This window comes from Sebastes fasciatus, chromosome 15, assembly GCF_043250625.1.
Source record: "Sebastes fasciatus isolate fSebFas1 chromosome 15, fSebFas1.pri, whole genome shotgun sequence".
Classification (NCBI taxonomy): Eukaryota; Metazoa; Chordata; class Actinopteri; order Perciformes; family Sebastidae; genus Sebastes; species Sebastes fasciatus.
This window is the reverse complement of record NC_133809.1, coordinates 1305111-1324556: the sequence shown is the minus strand read 5'-3', so window position 1 is coordinate 1324556 and position 19446 is coordinate 1305111. Positions and strand designations below refer to the sequence as shown.

General features: G+C 36.8%; 2 protein-coding genes across 7 annotated transcripts in view; both read right to left on the bottom strand.

Annotated features, from left to right (window-relative positions):
• Positions 1–9211, bottom strand: part of sptbn5 (spectrin, beta, non-erythrocytic 5) — a 75808-nt gene extending 66597 nt beyond the window's left edge. For 3 of the 6 annotated variants that reach the window (XR_012597347.1, XR_012597345.1, XR_012597346.1), the window contains exons 1-3: positions 9020–9211; positions 6437–6559; positions 433–600 (exon numbers count right to left, since the gene is read on the bottom strand). Coding sequence is in view for 3 of the 6 variants with exons in the window: in XM_074661218.1 (XP_074517319.1) it covers positions 433–600; positions 6437–6550 (282 nt within the window). In the remaining 3 variants the exon portion in view is untranslated. The remainder of the gene's footprint in view (positions 1–432; positions 601–6436; positions 6560–9019) is intronic. The other 3 variants (XM_074661215.1, XM_074661217.1, XM_074661218.1) reach the window with 2 other exon arrangements.
• Positions 9212–9923: 712 nt separating this feature from the next.
• Positions 9924–19446, bottom strand: part of ehd4 (EH-domain containing 4) — a 31476-nt gene continuing 21953 nt past the window's right edge. Inside the window, exons 6-8 of the mRNA XM_074661241.1 lie at positions 18847–18958; positions 16068–16232; positions 9924–14352 (exon numbers count right to left, since the gene is read on the bottom strand). Of these exons, the coding sequence (XP_074517342.1) occupies positions 13795–14352; positions 16068–16232; positions 18847–18958 (835 nt within the window). The 3' untranslated portion in view covers positions 9924–13794. The remainder of the gene's footprint in view (positions 14353–16067; positions 16233–18846; positions 18959–19446) is intronic.

The following is a 19446-nucleotide window of genomic DNA, read 5'->3' as shown; positions in this document are numbered from 1 at the left end:
AATAAAAGGTGATTAGTATTAATTAAAACCACTAATACTCTTTGGAACAGTCTGGAGGTCAGTCTGTCGCAGGAGAAGGAATTTAATTTGTTCTCTCAAAAATTGTCTGCTAGACATATATTTATTTTGTTCATTCAGCTGTAACGCTGAAACACCAACACAAGATGGAGCCAAATACAATAACACTAAATACACATGTAACTCATCCAGAGACAGACAGGTACAGTACTTCAGCAGGTTTCAGTCTGGAGTTTGGTCACACTCGAAATATTATAATAAAACTAAAATATCTTCATTACTCATTAATCATTTTAATGACTTTATATACTGCTGACACGGACAGGTGAGTTCCCTTAGTGTTAAAGGTCTCTGAATGACCTTGGTCATGGTTATGGTTATGGTTATGGTTATGGTTATGGTTATGGTCATTACCTTGGTTTTGAGGAAGCCGATGGCGATGCTGTTGTTCTCCAGACAGTGGACTCTCAGTTTGCGGCGGCTGGGCGGAGGCAGCGTCTCTCTGGAGATGAGCTCCAGCAGACGAATCAGAACGACTCCGGTCTTCAGCTCCGTGTAGACGTCGGTCAGCTCCACCTTCTCCTGCAGGAGGTCGACACCGTTAAAGACCAAACTCCACTACAGGTTAGGGGCTGCACAATTAATCAGATATTTAATCGTGATCACGATTTTGGCTTCCCACAATTAAATGAACATGATCGACTGTGTGGAAGTCTCTCACTTCAGTGTGTGAGAAGAAGATATGAAGCTGCAATTTGTCACAACTGTAAGTCCAAAATGAGCCGCGGAGGAACAACCTTAAAACATCTGGAACAACTAACTTAATCAGACACTTATTATAGTGTAATTCATTCCCATGATGCTGCTCAGAGTCATCACAGAGCTGAAGAGCTCCGTTAACGGAGGTTCAACTGAGTTACATTATGGTGCGTTGAAGCTCTGCTCGGTAAAGATGTGTATTGGGCGATGGTAAATTCTAACGTTATCATAATGAGTTCAAATGTAATCTTATAAAATGTTGTTCTTGGTGATATACTTGAATAAATCCAGATGTTTGAAGGAGATGTTTTCACAGAATTATAAAATGGATAATAGAGAGACAAATATGACCGGTTTCTAAGCAGCTTATGATTTATAATTAAATCTACTAATGCAAAGATTTTAATTTTAATCAAAGCAAATATTTCAATATAAATACAATCTTTTATTTCCTAATCATTTGAATTGTGTGTTTTTATGCAAATAACCACTATAGATGTTGGTTGGAATTTAGCACAACACTGAAGTGAAAGCAGCGCTATCTATGAATAATCCTGATAAATAATCACGATCTCAATATTGATCATATTAATAATCGCTATTATCATTTTGGACCTAAACGTGCAGCCCTACAATGGGTGAATATACTGTATGACATAAAGGATTTCAATACTTCTTCCAGCTCTGCATATGTGGTGTGGGAGTCGATGTAAAGAGACTGCGTTGTTTACAGCTCTGTGACTGACAGGAAGTTCACAGTCAAAAGGCTGACTTCCTTTAAATCATCCTGAGAGTCCAGTTCTTCCCCCTGAAGTGTTTTACATAACGTCTCCGTCCAGTCTGCGTCCAGTGTGCTTCAGGACATCCTGGTTATCTGCAGGTCACCTAACATCTTAGCGTTAAGAGCAGCTCGTCAAGTGGACAAATTCCTCCCAATATTAGAGGCGTGTCGTTGACTTTATACTTTATACTCAGAGGATGTACAGAAACTGTCCACCATGTCGTCCACCGACTCTTTACACTTCCACGACCACAGACAACAACCCGCTGATACCGGTCCTCTAAAAACAAGCCTCTCCAGATAACCAAGCCCAGTACATCTTCCTCTGTCTGAAGAACATATTTATTTTCATTTTTTCAAACCTATATTTTATCCTGAAATCATGTTTTGTCTTTAGGACAATGGAGATAAATGCCTTTCATAATTTCATACATTTTATAAACAGTAGACTGAATCAATTATTAAAAGAACGAACTGAAACATTGATTGATTGACAACAAACTAGTCTGATGGAGGAGCTGAATTCAAATTAAACAGAAATATACCTGAGATGAATATATTACTCAAAGTCTTTCAGATTCCACAAAAAAAAATATGTTTCAAAAATTAAAATATTTTCTTCAATTTATAGGATTGGAGTGATATTATATTACTTATAATATATAGGATGGAAAGAATAACCATCTCCATGCAACAGGACAACTTTTTGAAAATATGGGAAAGTTGGATCTTTTATTTTAAACCTGAACGTCCATCATTTGTTTGATGTGAATTTATTTGTTTTTTATCTTATTTGTTTATTTATTTATTTTGGGAGGGGGGTCCTTTCACTTTATGCCCTTTTGTATTATTATTATTATTATTATTATTATTATTATTATTATTATTATTATTATTGTTATTATTATTATTATCATTATTATTATTATTATTGTTATAATAAATTAAAATATTAAATGTATCTTTTTTTATTTTATAATTTGTATTTCTTTATATTTTTTATGTTATTATTATTATTATTATTATTATTATTATTATTATTACTTATTATTATTATTATTACTTATTATTATTATTATTATTACTTTTTATTATTATTATTATTATTATTATTATTATTATTATTATTATTATTATTATTATTATTATTCTCAGTTGTTGCAACCATTAAAAAAGGGAATGAACAGTGAAGGCTAATTAAAATTAATACATTATGTTGCTTTGGTGTAGGCCTAGTCAAGTAAATAATGAAAAAAGAAAAGGTTCATGTGAACGTTTGTTGCACTAGCTTCATTCTCACTGCTTTAAAGACGAGATGACAGTAAATGAGTTCAAGGCTGTTGAGCTGTAGGATCAATGTGAACCCTTCATCTCCATCACTCTGGAGGACGGAACCTGCCAAAAACAAAAATAAGTGAATAAATAAATAAATACATGACTTGATAAATAAATAAATAAATAAATAATGTCATTAAATGCAGTGAAAATAATATTACAAATAAATGTAGCCATTAATTAATTAATTGATCAAATTTGACTTTTTGGAATTTTCCCTTTTATTTATGAATTTATTTTATATTAATTTTTAAATGTGTTGTATTTATTTTTTTGCATTTACTTTATTTTTTATTTACCTATTTTAAATTACATTTTATCAATTAATTAATGGCTACATTTATTTTTAATAATAATTTTGCTGCATTTAATGACATATTTATTTATATATCAAGTAATTTATTTATTTTTTATTTTGGCAGGTTCGGTCCTCCGTACATAACTGTGCTGCTGTTTGTCTGTAAGCAGGAAATCTTTAATGGCTCTTTAGTGGAAACACTGGGTGTGATTAGATTTTGGATTTCTGCCATTGAGACAATTAATTGGCTTTAAAAGAAGCTCAAACTGATGTGGAGTGATGTGTTTGGGTGTAACACTGAATTGTGGGATTTCTGGGAACTCTGTCTTATTAATAGTTTATATTCATGAAACAGGAAGCTGGGCTATCTGAACAGCCTTTTATAGAAATACCTTGGTTTGATTTCCTGTTCCTGAGTGTCTCCTCATCAGGCCCCTCTGAGGGGTTTCACCTCTCCATCACATTTGTTGTTGTTGTTGTTTATGTAATATCAACTTGTACCTTTTTATATGTGTAAACAAATAAAATCTAAATATAATGTTAGGTAGTCAAAACTATAACAATACATCATATTTTACAACATGATCATGTAAAATCTAAATCTGTGAATCTCAAAGAAACTAGCAGTCAGATACACTTAGTGTAATAAAAGTACATTATTTGCTTTAACTTTGATGGAAATACTTGAGTAAAGTATCGTTACCTTATATTTTACTAAAGTAAAGGACTTTGTTGACCTCCATAATTGACTACAGGTCATTTATTTACGTTTTAATTGAGGATTCACGTCAGTTTACAAACTGAAATAGCATTATAAAACAAATAAAAACAAATAAACTCTGTACAATTTTCTCAATATTTTAGAATTCACAAAATATCAGTTTATTAATTAATTTAACTGTTTAATTATATTTTTTAGGTCTTTGTTTGTTTTGTTATTTATTTATGTATTTATTATTTATTTATTTATTTATGTATTTATTTATTCATTTATTTATTTATTATTTATTTATTTATTTATTTATTCATTATTTATTTATTTATTTATTTATTTTCATTAAAAAAGTGTAATTTAGTCCAAAAGACGTTCACACTTTAAAAGCTCAACACTCCTCACGTCATGAACCCCAGAGTGTCCAGAGAGATTTCACGTTGGACCTCAGTGTGGATGGAAAACGTGCATTTTTCTCTCCCCGCTGCCATCCTGCAGAAATCCCAGAGGAATTCTGGGAATGAGGCGCAGCAGCAGGCCTCCGTGTTCAACAGCCAACAGCTGGCATCCAGTTATCAGAGAAAACATGAAATCAGACTACGTGAACCGCCTGGAATCTGTCAGAGCTGCAGAGCAACAACACTTTCATATCTATATTCTCTAACCTGGGAGAGAGCGTGGAGGCTGAGATCATCACGGTATCACCACTGATGATTCATAATGTCTGTTTAATGTATAATGTTTGTGTGTGAGCCGACAGGCTGCAGCTGACAGCTGCTTATCAGGCAGGAACGTGACTCCCACTGATAACAGATAACGCTGACATCATCCCTGACCCTCTAACAGTCTTTAATGCACTGACGTCTTTAATAAATATCATCTGTCACTGTCCTACATGCTGTACATACAGTACTATATAGACGTGTATACATACTGTACATAATCATACAGTCCATGTACTGTATGCATGTTTGCACTATTTGTATTGTTTACACTTAAAGAACGCTTGACTTGCACATAGACGTTTTATTTTATTCTTATTTTATTTTTGGATATTGGTGATTTATATATATTTAAAAATATTTTATATAAACACCTATTCTTCCACTACTTGTGTACATAACAGTCCTTTGTTGTCCTTGTTCATAGCTGTTATTTCTATTTCTGTATGAGAACTTAGAGAGATGCATGAAATCGGAGTCTGGATTAGTTTACTAATTGCTCTGTCTATTAATATTATAGCACCAATAATAAAAGTACTTCCTTCAAAGTAAAAGTCCGTTATCCAAACATGTTACTGAACTAAAAGAACAAAAGTATTATCAGCAAAATGAATAAAAGTACTTATGATGCGTTCAAAACACAACATTAAAAATGATTAAAATAAAAAAATATTATTATTATTATTATTATTATTGTTATTGTTATTGTTATTATTATTATTATTATTATTGTTATTATTATTATTATTATTATTATTGTTATTATTATTATTATTATTATTGTTATTATTATTATTATTATTATTATTGTTATTATTATTATTATTATTGTTGTTATTATTATTATTATTATTATTAATAAAATAAATAAATAATAATAATGTAACTCTTGTATGTCCTGTCGGGTTGTTTAATCTATAAAAATGCAACATATTAAATCATATCTTTAGTAACTAGTGACGATAGCTGTAAATGTATTAGAGTAGAAATATAAAGTAATACAAAGTGGAAGTTCTCCAGTAAAGTACAAGTACCTCAAACAAACTCAACTTAAGTGAGTGAATGTTTTTAGTTTTTCCAGCACTGTCTGAAATCAGTTTGAGATGAATCTCTCTGTCACACTAAAGTTTTGGAAAATCAGCCCTGGATTTTCAAAGTAAAGCGTCTTCTCCCTGCAAGCGTTCAGTCCTGCTGTGTTTCCATGACAACACTGTGTGTGTGTGTGTGTGTGTGTGTGTGTGTGTGTGTGTGTTTGTTGTTGAATCAGTCTGCAGACTCATGCAGGCAGCTTCATTAGTGTTATTATTAATATTATTATTATTATTACTGTAACCACCATTAATCCAGAGAACAGCGACTCAGCACTTCAACTGAAGGATGAAGAGTAAATCCTCCTCTTCATCCTTCTGAAGCTAAATAAACTCTTTAAAGTCCTCTCAGATCAGCTGGAAACACATCGTCACACAGCTGGAAATACATCGTCACACAGCTGGAAATACATCGTCACACAGCTGGAAACGAGAGAGACGAGGTTCTCATAGAGTATATTCTACTGCACATGAATACTTTTAATTTAAGTATTTTAAGTACATTTTACTGCACAATGAATACTTTTTTCGGTAGAATACTTTAGTTACATTTAGCTGATCACATACTTTTACTTCAGTCAGGTTTTGAAAGCAGGACTTTTACATGTAGTGGAGTATATCAGTGTGGTATTAGTACTTTCACTGCAGTAAAGGACCTGAATACTATAGTTCTGGGTGTGATTAACCACTACAGGTGAGTAGTTCTGATCGTTCCTGTCTCACCCCGTTCTTAGTGAAGACGCTGTTCATCCACTTGGTGAAGGTCTTCTTCTGGACCATCATCCTTTGCTCCTGCAGCTCCCGGACTCGCCCCGCCCCGTCCTCCTCGCCCTCCATCCTGAGAGGCTGGAAGCACAAACACACACAGGACTGAAGTACATCTACTGCACACGAATACTTTTACTTTAATTACATTTTACTGCACATGAGTACTTTTACTTTAAGTACATTTTACTGCACATGAGTACTTTTACTTTATGTACATTTTACTGCATATGAGTACTTTTACTTTATGTACTTTAAGTACATTTTACTGCACATGAGTACTTTTACTTTTTGTACTTTAAGTACATTTTACTGCACATGAGTACTTTTACTTTAATTACATTTTACTGCACTCGAATACTTTTACTTTAATTACATTTTACTGCACTCGAATACTTGTACTTTAAGTACATTTTACTGCACACGAATACTTTTACTTTAATTACATTTTACTGCACATGAGTACTTTTACTTTAAGTACATTTTATTGCACATGAGTACTTTTACTTTATGTACTTTAAGTACATTTTACTGCACATGAGTACTTTTACTTTATGTACTTTAAGTACATTTTACTGCACATGAGTACTTTTACTTTATGTACATTTTACTGCACACGAATACTTTTACTTTAAGTACATTTTACTGCACATGAGTACTTTTACTTTATGTACTTTAAGTACATTTTACTGCACATGAGTACTTTTACTTTATGTACATTTTACTGCACACGAATACTTTTACTTTAAGTACATTTTACTGCACATGAGTACTTTTACTTTAAGTACATTTTACTGCACATGAATACTTATATACTTTAGGTACATTAAGTACATTTTACTGCACAATAAATACTTTTACTTTAAGTACATTTTACTGCATATGAGTACTTTTACTTTAAGTACATTAAGTACATTTTACTGCAAATGAGTACTTGTATACTTTAGGTTAGGTCATGTGTTGACCATGTGCTGTCAGCTGATTGACCTTTCATGTTCGCTGAGTCAGCAGTAAATTGTGCTGACGGTGAGAGTCTCACCTGCAACACAACACTGCTGTAAAAATACCTGAGTGGTGATAAGCAGGTAGACCGTCAGTCAGTGATGTGTTTACTGCTCTACAACCCTCATCTCACCAGCTCATCTGTGTCTATTACTAAATCCTAAAAGTCTTATTTTATATTAACAGGTGATTAAATCATTACGTTTACATTATTAAAAACTGTTTTAATAAAAGTTTTATGAATTTTCTAGAATAATGTGACACTTATCTTGATTTGATTTTACTTTTACTTACAACAGAGTATTTTTAGACTGTGGTATTAGTACTTTTACTTGAGTAAAGAATCTGAATACTGTGTCCTCACCATCATCGAATTATATTAAGATTCACGTACCGTTTATAGTTTACTTTTTTTTCAATGTGTCATATTTTAAACTTTGTTTTGTTTGTCAAATTTTAATTTGTAAAGTTATAAAATAAATTAAATTCAGTTAAAAGTACAATATTTCCCTCTGAGATTATGGAGGACCAGAAGAGTCACGTTTACAAATGTATTTATTAATCTATGAATAAATGGACTAAATTACAAAATAATTAATTATTTGACATTTTAATGGGCAATAAAAAAAAGAATTATGAAAAGAATTTACAAATGAAATATTAATTTATCAATAAATACTTCAAATTATGGTAGGGATTTACAAAACATCACAAAACAGTCAATAAGTATCATTTAAAAAATACATTAATGAATTCATAAAGTAAAATGCACATTTTTTAAACTGCATTTCAAATATAATTTTAAATTCCATTATTTATTTATGTATTTTTTAATTATTTTAATAATAATTAATAATTTATCTATCCTTTTTTAAATTTGAACTATTTATTGATTTGATTATTATTTCATTTGTAAATTATTTTTATATCTATTTTTTTTGCCCATTAAAATTTCAAATAATTATTTTATAATTTAGTCCTTTTATTCATAGATTAATAAATAAATTTGTAAACACAATAGTTTTTTATTTATACAGTTAAATGTTTTATTATTATTTACGTGACTCTTGTGGTCCTCCATATAAGATGTGGTAGAGTAGAAGTATAAAGTACCATTAAATGGTACTTTAGTAGAGTATTAGAGTAAATGTACTTCCCACCAGGCTAGCTGTTTCCCTCCGTTTCCAGTCTTTATGCTAAGCTAAGCTAACGACTGCTCGCTGTAGCTTCCTGTTGAACATGAGTGAATCTGAACATCTAACTATACCTCTAATACTTTAACCACTTTAGAAAGACTAATTATAAATATAAATATACAAATATATAAAACACATGATCCCGTCAACAGGAAGCTGAGATGCACACTCAAATCCTGCAGAACTACAAACACTCACAGATCTATACACACTTAGGAAAGAACAAAAGACGCATAAAGAGACAAAGGGAGACGGAAAGGGAAGCGACGGACGGCACTTAAACCTGCGACGGCGAGCTGCACATCAACACACTCAGACAAGCACAAACAGTTGGATCTCTTACCTTCAGCGCTCGTCCTCCTTACGGTCTCAGCTGTAGAATCTCAGACAGAGTGAGAGATCCAAAGACGGGTTAATGGAATAAACATACAGTAATATATATTAAACATACAGCAACATACAGTCTGAATGTTTCTGTCTCTGGACCAGACGATACCATAGAAGAAGAACTGTGTGTGAACTTTGAAGCCGTTGGATTTACAGCATGAGCAGCTCCGCTCACCTGACAGCAGGTGCAGGGGTCAAAGTTCAAACTGACAGTATGTACACACACACACACACACACACACACACACACACACACACACAGACACACACACACACACACACTCTTTAGGTTAACGTTTCAGTGTGTCTAATTAGTGTTTAGTTCACTTTTAGTGACGACGTCATGATGATGTCATGATGAGGTCATGATGAGGTCATGATGACATCATGATGAGGTCATGATGAGGTCATGATGATGTCATGATGAGGTCATGATGAGGTCATGATGACATCATGATGAGGTCATGATGAGGTCATGATGATGTCATGATGAGGTCATGATGATGTCATGATGACGTCATGATGAGGTCATGGTGTTAGCTGGAGGCTAAACAAAGGAAAGACTGGAGGCTAACTAACGCTAGCAGTGGGCTAAAGCTCCACATCTAAATGTCGTCTTGCTGTGTTGTTGGCTGAATCCAGATCTCAGACATTAGAGATGATAAACTGTGATTTGAGGCTCTAGAGCTACAATATCAGAGAAACGTTTCAGAGACGGAGAGTAAATGTTGCTAATATTAAATATTTAGCTGTTAAATAAACGTAACGGGAGAAATAAACATCAATATTTTCTTTTTTGAGTCGTCGTGAAGGAAAAGTAGAAATATAAACGTTGTTGTAAACCATCAGAACATGTTGAGTACACGTGTTAGAATAAACTTTATTAGTCCTGACTCTGATAACAGGATGAAACATCATCAGAACAGACTTCTGACCGGTGACACGTTCAATCAACGACAATACAAAATACATCAAAGACACAAAAATAAAAAACACTTTTACAATTTCAGATAAATGAAGATTTATAATCCGAGTTCTTTCATTGAATGTACAGTCGGATTGAGAGAAGCGTCTTCACACACAGGACACTGAATGTCTCCTGATCTGTCTTCTGCTCTCCTTAAAGCTACAGGTTGATTCACTAAAGTCCTGTATTAATAGGAGAGGACTGATGACTCTACAGACTCTTTACGTTGCATGTTAAAAGGCACGAAACAGAAGCCGTCCAGCTGCTGGATCCTCGAGGACGACCACAGTCCCGTCATGAGAACAGAAAGCATCAAAACACGCCTGTTGAACTGAAAAAGGCACCGAGACATCAACGCTATAAAACACGCAGAGATCTAAATAAAAGGAGTTTCTCTTTGAGGAATCACCAAACTCATCTTTATCTGGAAAGGCTTGGAGGTGAACAGGCACTGACGGGGCGACGTCTTAAAGCAGCTTTGACATCGGACTTGAATTCCTGTGGAAGTTAATGATAAACTGGATTTGGTGCTGAAGGTGTGTTCAGACTGAATGCTGAAAGCTCATTTTAGAGGCAGAGGGACGAACTCACTAAAGGATTGTGCAGCTTTTGCAGCCGTTCAACCTGCACAGAGAAACCGTGTAATTCTCAAAACACCTCAAATGCACCTTCAACTGCGCCGCCGAGCAAACGGCATCTCAGTGCTCCTGAGCGATCTGCACGTACTTAAATTAGATTAAAAAAAGCAAGGGACAGTCCAGCAGATGGCGGTAACGCAACACGTATGGATGCCAACCGCCATAAAACTCAACAGAAGAAGAAGAAGATGGACAAAGCCGGATGTACGTGAACCGACGCGGCCGGAGACGTCTCGTTATTTTCAGGAACATGGAGGGCGAGGAGCTGTTTTTGTCCGGTGTCAATGTTCTTGTAATGTATTTATTATTTACTAATAATTTTCGGATAATTTTTCGGAAATGTTTCACTAATTTATAAACATATTTTACTACAAATTTTCTGATATTTTTCAAGAATGTTTCCAATATTTTTCACTAATTCTTTAATATATATTACTAAGGATTTTGTGATATTTTTCACATCTTTTTTGGACAATTTTCACAGTTTCTTAAACATATTTTACGAATCATTTTCAGATATTTCACATATTTTTGAGATATTTTCACAAATTTTTTAAACATATTTTACTATGACTTTTCAGATATTTTTTGGGATATTTTTCATCAATTATTTTAAACGCATTTTACAAATAATTTTCAGATATTTTCCACTAATTCTTTAAAAATATTTTAATACAGATTTTCAGATATTTTTTTTTACATTTCTTCTGATATTTTTCACTAGTTTTTCAAATTTATTTTACTAAGAATTATCAGATATTTTTCGGACATTTTCACTAATTTCTTTCACATATTTCACTCATAATTTTCTGATAATTTTCACATTTTTTACTAATTTTTAAACCCTTCTTACTAAGAATTTTCTGATATTTTTAACATCTTTTTCAAACATTTTCAATATATTTTACTACGGGACTTTCTGATATTTTTCACATCTTTTTGGGGATATTTTTGGCTAATTTATAAACATATTTTAGTAACAGTTTTTTTAAATATTTATCACATACTTATTTATTGTTTTTTATTAAATCACCTGCAACAACACTGGTGTAAATGCTAAACCGTAAACAAGTCGCTGATTCAAATACGTCATCAGCGGAGCCTTGTGATTGGTCGGCTCGCTCCACGTGAAAGCGTCTTCCGTCAGACAGACAGGCGCTCGTCCCTGCAACGTTACTGCTTTCACAACATTTCACACATGAGCTCGTGCAGGAAATGATCCTGGACATTCCAGGGACAGACTGCAGGTCTGAACGGGACTTTAAGAAAAGTGTGTGGACACCTGTGGTCACACACTTGATTGTACTTTTGGTCTGTTTGTCCCGGTTAAAGAAATGGCGTTCCCAGATTAATGTGGAAGAACTTGACTGGTCTGAGTGGGAACAAATCCCTGCAGCAGGATCAACATCTGGAGGCTGAAACCAGCAGCAGTATTTTTCTGCCTTGGGGAAGACGTATTTTCACTTTAACATGTTATGTCTGAACAAATGAATCTGTTTCCATCAGCAGTCAGCAGAGGTCAGAGGTCGCCGTCTCTCTGCTGCTGTTTACAATGTGAGGAACAAACCGTCTCCCGCAACACGTTTCAGGACGCCGTTAAGTCGTCCCGGAGGACGAGTTAGCGTCGGCCGAGCGAGCGTCATCTCCTCCAGACCGAGTGCTGTTCAAACAGGACAGACTCTGACCTTTGACCTCTAGCGACCCCCGTGAACCCCCCCGCGTCCTGGTTCTGGACTAACTCTGAACCCGTCAGCAACGACTTCCTGCTCTGAAACGTTGGTCGTAAAGAGACGACTCGTTCTGTTTCTCTGATTGGCTGAGTTTCTGTGATCATGTGACCGGTTACATCACCCTCACGTGTTATCTCTCATCTTTTATTCTGAAGGATTTTATTGTGGAACAGGAAATCATATAGTGGCATCTCTGATAACTGATTAATCGTTTGACTCGTTTATTTATAACGTTAAAATCAGAAAATATTTGCTGGTTACAAGAATATTTTTGGTGATGAATGTTTTCTTTTCTGAAAGATTATCCTGGCAAAACATTTTTTTTCAAGTCATAAACACGGGAGAGAAAATAATTTAGATCAGACTTAAAAAATTAAGAAAAAAAAAATCTAACTTGCCTTCCAGGGCTCTAAGAGATCAAATGTCACAACAATAGTTTGATTTAATTTCGGGTTTTTTTTGCCGTTTGGAAATGTTGAATCTTTTTGAAGTAAATATAAACAGCTTCAGCAGCATGATGGGTAATGTAGTTTTAATGTGAACACATACGAACTTCCTGAAAGTAAAGATTATTAGAGATTATGATCTGATTCAGCTCCACAGACAGCGAGCGAGTGTGAAGACAAATATTTTACAGTGATGAAGACGAGCACATTCGTAGACTGAGCGCCATCTTCAGAGGAAACTTTAAAGTATAAAGCTTCTGGAAATGCATCTGGCCTTCAGAATAAAAGCAAAAGTCAAAATGTCAAAATGTTGTAAATAAAAAGGATTGAAATTTAATGTAGCATTGAATTGTCGCGCCAGAGAAATAGTGAAAACGTGTTACATCTGATGTTAGCCATCGTAGTATTCCTCTCCGACTATTAAAAAACACTATCTGACCCTCTCCCACTTTTATTCTGAAGGTCTGAGCTCCACATTAGAGATGTTCCCGTGAACGCGACCTTACAGGAAGTCAGTATATTGTAGGAGTTAATGTTTATCCGAGCTGCTCACATATTTAGACATTCAGAGACGGAACATGAAGGACAATTAAGACAGGAAGTTAAATTCTTAAAAACAAAATAAAAGAGTCCAGATTAAAGCAGGATTAGTAGATTATGCGGCTACGTTGGCGTTTCTTCTTCTTTGGTGAAATCAGCTGAATTGTACAATATATAAAAGCGTAATATTTGGATTGTGTGTGCGCTGGCCGGCGTATTTAAAAGGTGTTGAAGATGGTGGCGAGCTCCTCGGCGAGTAAATCCTAAACTTTGACCTTTGACCCTCCTGTCAGTTTGCTGATCGGTTCTCCTGAGTCTGAAAGTCAACGGCAAAAAAGTTCTGTACATTTGGACTTCCTCTCAGCTCAGTCGGTCTCTCCGGAGGTCAGCTCGGCGCCGCCGTGAGCGCTCTAGTCCTCGCTGTGGTTGTACAGGGCGTCCGCCGTGGGGTCTTTGCGGTGGGCCGGCGGCACCAGGTGGTCGGGCAGCTCGGTGGGCAGCTCGTAGCCCTCCAGCTTGATCTTCATGAGGTGCTGGGCGAGGGCGAACTCCTCGTCGTCCAGCATGCCGTCCTGGTCGCAGTCGGCCAGCTTCCAGATCTTCCCCAGCACGGTGTTGGGCAGCCGCGAGTTCATCATCTCCTTCTTGGCGTTGACGCCGGTGATCTTGCCGTTGACGGGCATCAGCATGTAGAAGAGCTCGTCGTAGCGGTGCTTCTCGCGGCTGACAATCCAGTCCTCGGCGTCGGCCCCGGCGCTGATGCCCTCGCCGTAGCCGTGACCGAAGGGCCCGTCCTGGGAGCCCTCGAAGGCGCCGCCGGACACCAAAACCGGCGGCGCCTTGGACTCTTCCTCCTGGATCATCGTCATCAGAACGGCGATCTTCGTGGCCAACATCTTATCCACCGACTCGATCAGCTTCATCTTCAGAGACGGGAACTTACTGAAGTCGTAGTGCTGCAGCATGTCCTGCAGGAGAACACACACACCATATGTTTACAAGATTTTTTAGGATGTTTTAACATATTTTACTAATAATATTCTGACATTTCTCACAATTTTCTTCACATATTTTTCACAAATTGTTTAACATATTATACTAAAGATTTTCACATATCACGATATTTTTTCACATATAAACTAAGAATTTTCTGATATTTTTAAAATATATTTTACTAAAGATTTTCGGCTATTTTTCACACTTTTTTAAATATATTTACTTAGAATTTCCAGATTTTTTGTATATTTTTCACAATTTTTTCACATATTTTACTTATAATTTTCAGATATTGTTCAGATATTTTTTAAATATCATATTTGTAAACACATTTTACTAATAATTTTAATATATTTTGTCACATATTTTGGGCTATTTTTCACCACACATGTGTCTACATATTTTACAAAGAGTTTTCTGATATTTTTTTACGTATTTTTTAAGATATTTTACCGAAAATTTCAAATTTTTAAATATATTTTACTAAAAATATTTCGGATACTTTTCACATATTTTTTTCACATATTTTACTAAGAATTTTCAGATATTTTTCAGACATTATTTAACATATTTTCCTAAGAATTTGATCACCAGGAGAACAAACACACACACATTAAATTCAAACTAACAAACCAAATCAGTGTCATTAGTCCAGGATTACATCACCTCTTCATCCTCTTGAAGGAGAAACTGGTTTTGTTTGTATGAACATGATTGTTGGTTGTTGGTTGTAGTTCCTGTTGGCCGCTGACGGAGGGCGATAAAACCCACAGACTAACAGAAAACTAATGTTTACACCTTTAATGTCACCTGACACACAGAGGTGGGAAGTAAGTACTCTAAGTACATTTTACTGCACAATGAATACTTGATTACATACTACTAGTAGTAGTAGTAGTTTTACTGCAGTACAGGATGTGAATACTTCTTCCACTGCTGATAATCACATGATGAGACTGAGCAGAGCAGCTTTCTGCAGCTGCACAGTCAGCGTCCTCTGCTGACCTCTGACCTCCGAACAACAACACATGAGAGTCTGCAGGAGATACTGAACACACGTGTCAGAGTGTGTGTGTGTGTGTGTGTGTGTGTGTGTGTGTGTGTGTGTGTGTGTGTGTGTGTTGTGAGAGTACACTTCTCAACAGGGAGCTGAACAATGTGAAACATCCTCTCCTCCTCTCTCGCCAATAATCCAATAAATACGAGTGTAGCTGGGGAACGAACACAACACACACACACACGCACACACACACCTGCAGCGTGGCGTCGGCCTGCAGCTGCACGGTGACGGCGTTCGGTTCTCTTCGTCTCTCTGACATCAGTAAAATCTGTTTACCGGCGTCTGAAGATCATTTTGTTCTCAGACTGTTTGTTCGTGTTCAGACGGACGAAGCGTGACACAAAGCTGCAAAACTACAACTCAAAGTCCTTCGTTTATAATCCTACTAAAAGTAGAAATACACAAGTATTAGCAGAAACTTGTACCTAAAGTATCTGAAAAGCAAAAGTAGTTTTAGTTTGACTTGACTCTAAATGGAGCTATTTCTACTTCTACTGAAGTAAAAGATGTTGAGACTTCTTCCTCCACTGGAGAACGAGTTTATGAACCGTCGGCGTGATATTTTGTCTCTAAGAATCATGGGAGAAAATGAATAAACGTAAATCAATAAAAGTTTTGTTTTGGTACCTGCATCTTGGCGACGTTGGGGAAGTCTCCAGGGCTGATGTGATGCTCTCTCTGCAGGATGGTGTAGATCTCCGGCAGCCTCATGATCAGCTCCTCCTTCTTCTTCTCCCGGCCGAACAGAGACGGCATCTCCTTCTTCAGATGGCTGATGATGTACGCGTGCACCTGCAGGAGAAGAAGAAGAATGCTAGCCGTCAGGTACGTCAACAGAGACACACAGAGGACAGGTAACACAACATTCATCACTTTTTCATAAATTTGATTAAAGAAGTCAAAATTGGGACTTAATATCTCATAAATTAGATTTAAAAATTCTAAATTGAACTTAATATCACGTAAAAATTGGACTTAATATGGCATAAATCTGATTTAAAAATAAAAAATTGGGACTTAATATCTCATAAATTTGAGTTAAAATTAAAAATTGGACTTAATATCTTATGAATTTGATTTAAAAATTCTTAATATCTTATAAACGTGACTTAAAAAGTGAAAATTGGACAATCAAAAGTCAACATTTGATTAAATATCTAATATATAATACATGCTTTTTCGCTTATATAGTGAAACATTTGACAAAATAGCGCATAATTTGATTTAAAAGTCAAAATTGGACTTAATATCTCATAAATTTGAATTGAATAGACATTATTCTGACCTAATATCTCTAACTTACATAATTAATAAATGATTCTGATGTATTTTAAATCTAATCTTTACTAGAATGAACTTTTCATCAGGTGGTTTCTCTTCCTGACAGACGGGAGTTTCCACACAGAGGAAACCCTCCTCATCAAAAATAATATAATAATATAATAAATCTAAAAGACCACAGAGGTTACGAGAGAGAAAAGAAAAGAAGTAGAAGTAGAAGTCTGGATGACGTTAATGAAGGAGGAGTGAAACAAAACAACAGGAGACTGAGCGGCGCCGGGTCAGAGGGTAGAAACTACACTGAGGAAGAGGAGGAGGAGAGCCTTCAATCCTTCATACCGACCCACAGCATCACGGGAGGTGGAAGGTAGGAAGGAAGGAAGGAAGGAAGGAAGGAAGGAAGGAAGGAGGGAGGGGTATAAAGGGAGGTAGTGAGGTCATTAATCAATATGTAATCGAGGGAGGAACAACAAAGATATGTTGTGATAGATGAGCGGAGGGTCAGAGGGTCATTCAGCAGATATTAATAACAGCTTCCTGCGCTGTGGGAACGTCCCACTAGAACCAGTGAGGTACTGGTGTTACTCCAGGAACCCCCAGAGGAAGGACCCCCTCTACACGGAGACACTCCGGGCTGACGGAAGGACCCCCTCTACACGGAGACACTCCGGGCTGACGGAAGGATCCCCTCTACACGGAGACACTCCGGCTGACGGAAGGACCCCCTCTACACGGAGACACTCCGGCTGACGGAAGGACCCCCTCTACACGGAGACACTCCGGGCTGACGGAAGGATCCCCTCTACACGGAGACAGTCTGGCTGACGGAAGGACCCCCTCTACACGGAGACAGTCCGGGCTGACGGAAGGACCCCCTCTACACGGAGACACTCCGGGCTGACGGAAGGACCCCCTCTACACGGAGACACTCCGGGCTGACGGAAGGATCCCCTCTACACGGAGACAGTCTGGCTGACGGAAGGACCCCCTCTACACGGAGACAGTCCGGGCTGACGGAAGGACCCCCTCTACACGGAGACACTCCGGGCTGACGGAAGGACCCCCTCTACACGGAGACACTCCGGCTGACGGAAGGACCCCCTCTACACGGAGACACTCCGGGCTGACGGAAGGACCCCCTCTACACGGAGACAGTCCGGGCTGACGGAAGGACCCCCTCTACACGGAGACACTACGGGCTGACGGAAGGACCCCCTCTACACGGAGACACTACGGGCTGACGGAAGGACCCCCTCTACACGGAGACACTACGGGCTGACAGAAGGACCCCCTCTACACGGAGACACTCCGGGCTGACGGAAGGACCCCCTCTACACGGAGACACTCCGGGCTGACGGAAGGACCCCCTCTACACGGAGACACTCCGGGCTGACGGAAGGACCCCCTCTACACGGAGACACTCCGGGCGGGCGGCTCAGAGAAATGTGGAGAAATCTCTGGTTGTTCATCCAAAACGGTGGTTCTGATCTCACCGACCGTTCAGAGGTTTGGAGACCAGAAACAGGCCGCGTCTGAGTCCCGACCATGTGACTGCTGCTGCTACGCCAAACCAACAGGATATTTTCTTAGGGTCGCCAAATAAATTTGGAGAATTTCATTTATCATCTATCATTTAACATTTATATCTGCAGTTCACCTTTGAGCCACATGAATACAAATAAACATTGGACTTAATAACTCATGAATTTGATTTACAATAAATAGTGAAAATTGGACTTAATATAATTTGTAAAGGTAAAGTAACGGAGGAAAAGGAAGTGAAGTGATGCAGTTTGTAAAATAAGCTCCAGGATCAGTTTCGATGAACCGGAGGTTGTTTTCTGATTCTCAGAAACAGGAAGCTGCTCCTGATTCATGTAGTCTGCTTTTCAAAATAAAACTCTGAGGTTTGTTACACTGGTATAGTTTTCAGTTTCCACGTCCCCGTCTGATGAACTGAAACATTTGAGTCTTGAAACTTCATCTAATACGAAGGAATGATTTCATTTCCTGTCTGGGAAACACAAACAAACATTCCAGGACCAATCAGAACCCGGCCGGTTTAGACCAGAAGGTTCTCCATCGGCGTTTAACTCCAAACACAACGGGTCACTTCCTGTCTCACCTTGGCCAGCCTCGCTCTCTTGATGAGGTCGTTGAGTTTACGGAGCGCCGCGTTCCTCGGAAGACTCTGGATGTCCTTGAAGAGGTCCTGAGACTCCGCCTCAAACAGACGCCTGAGGAGGAAGTGAAGGAGTGAATGAATGAATACATTAATCAGTCAATCAATTAATCAATTAATTAATTAATTAATTAATTAATCAATTATTAAACCAGTAAATGAACGAATAAAAGCATAATGAAAAATAAATGAATGAAATGTTAATGAGTGAACAAATGAATGCAGTGAGTTCATAATTAAATAAATCAGCAATAAATGAACACATGAATTTTTGAATCAGTAAATGAATGAAAATATAAATGAAGAAATGAATGAATGAACAGTACTGACTGTATCTACCTAAATTATTAAATAAGTAAATGAATGAATGAATAAATGAATGATATCTGACCTACTCTCAGGGATCTGCAGGGATTTCAATAAATGAACGGATGAATATCTGACCTGTTCCCCCTGTTCTGCAGATGTTTGAATGAATGAATGACTGAATGAATAAATGAATGAATGAATGAACGGGTTAAATATCTGACCTGTTCTTGGTGT